At 36.3% G+C, this 5,768-nt stretch overlaps 1 protein-coding gene across 6 annotated transcripts in view; it reads right to left on the bottom strand.

Moving 5' to 3' along the window:
- Positions 1-5,768, bottom strand: part of LOC119573127 (CCR4-NOT transcription complex subunit 3-like) — a 60,827-nt gene that overhangs the window by 15,028 nt on the left and 40,031 nt on the right. For 4 of the 6 annotated variants that reach the window (XM_037920171.1, XM_037920175.1, XM_037920172.1 and 1 more), the window contains exons 11-12: positions 5,325-5,659; positions 29-238 (exon numbers count right to left, since the gene is read on the bottom strand). In XM_037920171.1, the coding sequence (XP_037776099.1) occupies positions 29-238; positions 5,325-5,659 (545 nt within the window). The remainder of the gene's footprint in view (positions 1-28; positions 239-5,324; positions 5,660-5,768) is intronic. The other 2 variants (XM_037920173.1, XM_037920174.1) reach the window with 1 other exon arrangement.

Genomic DNA, 5,768 nt, shown 5'->3' with positions numbered 1-5,768 from the left:
AGAGGAGAGAGAGAGAAATGACTCTTACCTGTTCATATTCATCTGTGATTGCCTTTGGCTCTTCATGCCTCTGAAACCACATCATGTACTTTGTATGGAATCTCCAAGATTGCTTTTTGAGAGCTTTTGCTGCCAGGTACTGGGCTTTCGTTCCCTCCATGTAATAAAATATAAAGAAGAGAGTTTCGGTAGACAGCCGCTGAAAGAAGTCTACTGTATCTGACATAGGAGGCGAGACCTGTAGAAAATAACAAAATCATACATGAAAATACAACTTCTGCACAGATTACAAGAGTTTCAATTAATTCTAATACAGCAGGCCATCAGCAACATATAGTACTAATTGCATACACATATATTCTGATAAGAAATGCTGCTTGAAAGGTGTTTGAGTCCTTTACCATCCTACGCAAAGGAGGGAATCAATTGAAGGTTTTACTTTTCAACAGTAGACACAAGCCTTTACCCCAGCTCTACAAAATCTAACATTAAAAGGACCCTCCCACAATGGTGGGTAAGATTTGGTTTGGGCTTTTAAAAATTTAGTAGAGGCTTGTTTCTAGTTTATATTGGTTTGAAGATTATAGCCATAAATATTACTGTTCCCAAAAAGAAATATACTAAATTCAAGTATCTCATTTACACAATTGTTACTGTTGTTTGAGTGTGTGTTCATAGTATCCTTTCTTCATGCAAATATTAGCATCATCATTAACAATACCAACCAGAACTTTTTTTTTCTTTTTTTTTATAAAATAACAATAATAATTAATAACAACACCAACAATAATAATAAAAAAAAATAAACAAATAATAGAAATAAAATATTCAGATGAAAATTATACCAAAGTAAATGATCATGAAGTTTTTGATATACAATGGTAAATCATCAACAAATAATAGCAGCATCATGAACAATATCTTCAATAACAAGTGTCAATGATAGAAATAATAATAATTTGATAAAAAAAAAAAAAAAACTATCAGAAACCACTGTCATATTAGTAATACCAACTGCTGTTAACTAGTGCCAGAAAATCCAGTCACACTATGTATAGTCAAAGAAATAAGTATTACACAAACTAATATGAAAAATCGACAAAGAGGTGTGGAATAGCGAAGCAAGGTAGTTAGCACCGCAATCCAATGTCAACAGAAAAAAATGTTCAGCTCCTCATTGCCCACAAATAAAGGTAACAATAGTTTTTCTTTTTTTCTCACTGTACATGCATCTTCCACTGTCATTTTCTCTTTGAAAATTTTGTTCAAATGTCTACAGCCTCACAAGCACTGGTCACCAAGGAATCATTTACCTGATCACAATTATTTACTCCATTTCCTGAATTTTTTTTGGAAAAAGTTTTTAAGACTATTACTATTTCATGGTTGTCATTAACCCACTGGATCTGGTCTTCACAGAAATCACATGGCCCAAAATGTGGGCATTAGGGTTATGTGAGCTGCCACTCTATGCAGTGACCATATTCCATGCCTCCCCTTTGCCATGTTATTTTCTCTTTTTATGCATAAGCATTTTTAGCTTTTTTGCTATTTCCCAATGTCTCTATATCTGTCATTTGATTTACTTTATACAGATGTTAATAGACTGTTTTCCTTGCATAGACTCTTATCATCTCTCTAGGTAGACCATAACATAAGTAACATTTTGATATTTGTATGATTTTTAAAAATTTGTAATGTTCAATTTTCTGTAAAACAACCTGCACCACTGGAAATGAGGTCTTCCCTGGAGCTGGTGCTTTTCTAGTCATGGCTCATGGACACTACATTCCACAGTCATTTATTGATGGAAATAATTCAAAAGCTCCTTTCTAAAGGTCAAATGAATCTAATCACACTCCAAGAGGTTTGTGCACTCAAAGCAATTTTTATCCCATTACCCAGGCCTTCAGCCGAAATGCTCACGATGGCAACTTCATTTCACCCTGACCCACAGACACATTTTCCCATGAAGGCATGTTTACATCACCAGCCACTCAAGCCAGTTTTTTTCATGACACTATGGTCATGTCATCCAGATTGTAGGTGTTATTGGTATACTACTTCATTATTAATATTAACATTACTATTTTTAGGGTCAATGATAGTAACATTATCATGATATCATTATAAACAATGATAAAATAATAAAAATAAAGACCTCTTTCCAGAACTCAAAGAATGGGGTATAAAAGTGAGGTCATATAGGTCTACACACTGACTTCTTGATGACTAAATGCTTCATGAGCCATTTTTGTGTAACCCAAAATAAACAGACAAAATTATAATGGACAAGGGCATGCATATATTTATGCCCAGTACTTCGATGCTAATCCATTACTAACAGGTAGCAGGTATCCCATGCCATGCACAGTTGAATCTCCTTTACGTAGTGTGTTTGCTAAACAGTTGTTTACATGTTTGGCTATGCTATGAGGTAGTAAAACCTTAAAAGTAGGCTTTTAGCCTCATTTCCTGTCTATTTAATCCATTAGCCCATTGCCGACGGGTGGCATGTACGCACATGCCATGGCATGGTGGGACCATCTGCCGGGGGCACGTACGCATATGCCATAGAGTATGTATGGACATGCCATGAGTTTTTTTTTGTTACAATCACGGCAAAAGATTATTTTTTTGCCAGTGAAAGTGTGATTAAGTCGGTTTTAACACTTTCTCATTTTTACCATGCAACAAACAAAAAAAATGCAACAAACCGACGATTTCAACTCCATAATGCCACACACTGCTTATTTTATTCGGACTATAGACCGAATAATGATCAACTATGGAATCTATATAACAACAAAAATACCCTTCAGTCTCAATTTATCAGGAAGTTTGGCAAGTAGACTAAAAAATAATGAAAACTGAAAATATAACATATCTTCGTAGTATTACGAAGAAACGGCATGGGATCCTGGTATTTGGCATGAGTGGTCGCGCATGATAGGGCGACGATATAAGCCCCCAGCAGCGAGGCCCCAGCCTCTATGAATGCTACATGTCATACCAAAAATTGCCAAGTGGCTAGTAGAGCAGGTTTGTTTGCACATGTTGGCAGTTCTGGCCATATGCACCCAGCTTGTTCAGTACTTCAAGTACAACATTAGGCACCTAATAGCTTATAGGTTTATTTTACAAACAAGTGAAAACATTTAACATTTCCCTTCACTTTAACCCCCATGTCACTGGGTACAACTGTAAACACCATGAGAGATTTTGTACCGGGATGGCTCAGCATCAAGGGGGTAAGTGCCTGCATATAATTGTGACACCAAACAAATGATGATGTAGTAGAGAACGAAGAAGAAGAGGAGCAGGAAGAGGAGGTAGAGGAAGAGGAAGAGAAGGGAAGGAGGAGGAGAGAGAAGAGAGAGGAGGAGGAGGAGGAGGAGGAGAAGGAGGAGGAGGAGGAGGAGGAAGGAAGAGAGGAGGAGGAGGAGGAGGAGGAAGGAGGAGGAGGAGAGAGAGGGTGGAGGTGGAGGTGGAGGTGGAGGTGGAGGAGGAGGAGGAGGAAGAAGAGGAGGAGGAGGAGGACCTAAGGGGTTAATAGCATTAGAAATTTTAAAAATAAACAAAAATTCAAGGAACAGGGAAATCAAGTGAGGTCAAGTTAGGCTTACTTATTGATACTGACTCTTTGGTGACTGAGCACATGTGCAGCCATCTATGTGTAAACAAAATTCATCAAATAAAACTACAGTGTATCCAGCAGTATAGGGTTGGCCCATAGCCTCCAGGAGAATATGGGGGTTCACTTGGCCTCCAATCTGGGTAGTATACGTGGCCAACTGGGCTTACCTCCAAGGCCAATTTCAGATGCAGCTGGTGCATAGCACTTGATCGTGCCCTACCAAAAAATTAATCTGATTTTTTTTTTATATCACTTGTATGGAGAACATGATTTTAATATTTCTGCATATTCAGAAATGCATGATATGCAAGTCAGTTGCTAAATGAACCTGTAGTAGTCTGATCACGTACATTAAAGCCCATTTCAATAAATATGTTACACTCTGTGTACAAGACTGAATGTTGTTTTACTGAGGGATAACTTTTTTTTTTTTTAATCACTTATTTTTGCAAATCTTTTTACAAAATAATATAATGTATGCAGTGATATACAAGGTTACTGCTACCTTGGCTTCAGTACTTCCCTTTAATGTGTCATACTTCAAGACAGTCACACTGGATGAGGAGACTGATCTCATACAAGAGTGAAGGTTCCTGACAGGTTTCACATCAACAGCAAGAGAGCATCATGTTTTGGTGCATGGCATCATCCATTCCTGGCCGGCAAATAAGGTTGAGTGCTAAAATTTGCCCCTGGCAAAACAATAGCCAATCATGGCATTGTACATCCTATTCTCCCTCTGGCAATGCCCCAGGGGGATGTGTGGGTGTGAGGGTTCCTTATAAAGAAAAGCATAAAATGTAATGCACACATCATCATAACACAATGTAAATGACTTATTAGCTGGAGCTGCACCCAAGTTGGCCATGATGTGAACCCCATGTTATCCACAGGCTATGAGTTAATGAAGTCTATGTAACTTTAGATAGAAGAAAAAGAAGAAGAAGTAGATAATAACAATAGTAAATAAATAAATAAAAATAAATAATAATAAAAAATTAAATCAATAAAACTCATTGTCAATGGTAATGACAATAAAAATAATCCTAAACTGAGCAAAAACGAATGAAGAATTTTCTTACAAATGGCAGTGGCAGTATCATCACGAAATGATGATGATACAGCAATACTGCTGATATTAATAACAAACAAAAATAATAACAAGAATATTAATTGATATAATCATTTAGAAATAACAATAACAATGACAATAACAATAATAACAATAACAACAACAACAATAATAATAATAATAATAATAATAATAATAATAATAATAATAATAATAATAATAATAATAGCAATAACAATAATAATGATGATGATGATAATAATGAATAATAATAATAATAATAATAATAATAATAATAATAATAATAATATATAATAATATAAAATAATAATAATAATAATAATAATAATAATAACAATAATAATAACAATAATAATAAAATAACAACAACAACAACAACAATAATAATTACAACAAAAATGGAAAAAAAAAAAAAAATGGTATTACAATAGAAATAATATAATGATAATGAAATTAGCAATAACTATGCCCATATATATAAATATAAATATAAACAAAAATAACTGTCATGAAAACAAAAACTCTATAACAACAATAACAACAGTGTCTACAACTAAAAATAAAAAAGGACTAAAAATCCACACATATGCGTACCGGCAAGTCAGAGCCGCTCACCTGTGGATAGTAGAGCGGCGTCTGGCAAGGCTGGCGCGGCAGGTGCACTCTCAGTCTCTCCGAGTCGGACGGGTGAGGCATATGGTAATAGGCCGCCTGAAGCATCTTGAACTGCAGGTCATGCTCAACGGTCAGCTTGGCGGGACCGAGGGGAGCGACACCCAATAAGGGCGGGATGTTGGCCTCGCAAGTCGTTGTGGACTTCTCAGTGATGGTCCTGGTGCTGGAGCTGTTGTTGTTGTTGTTGTTGTTGGCATTGGAGTTGGTGCTGCTCGTAGTGGTGTTGCTGACTGCGCAGCTGCTGCTTTCTAAGACTGGAAGAGAGGCAGATGGGGCTCACATGAATGGGCTCAGGGAAATGCTGGGAAGTTTCAACAGTAGGGGTTAATTGACTTTTTCAAAATTCTGTTGTTGGCTGTAAAA

The sequence above is a fragment of the Penaeus monodon genome, chromosome 5, assembly GCF_015228065.2.
Source record: "Penaeus monodon isolate SGIC_2016 chromosome 5, NSTDA_Pmon_1, whole genome shotgun sequence".
NCBI classification, from domain to species: domain Eukaryota; kingdom Metazoa; phylum Arthropoda; class Malacostraca; order Decapoda; family Penaeidae; genus Penaeus; species Penaeus monodon.
The sequence above is the reverse complement of the archived record's forward strand: the minus strand, read 5'-3'. Positions and strand labels throughout refer to the sequence as shown.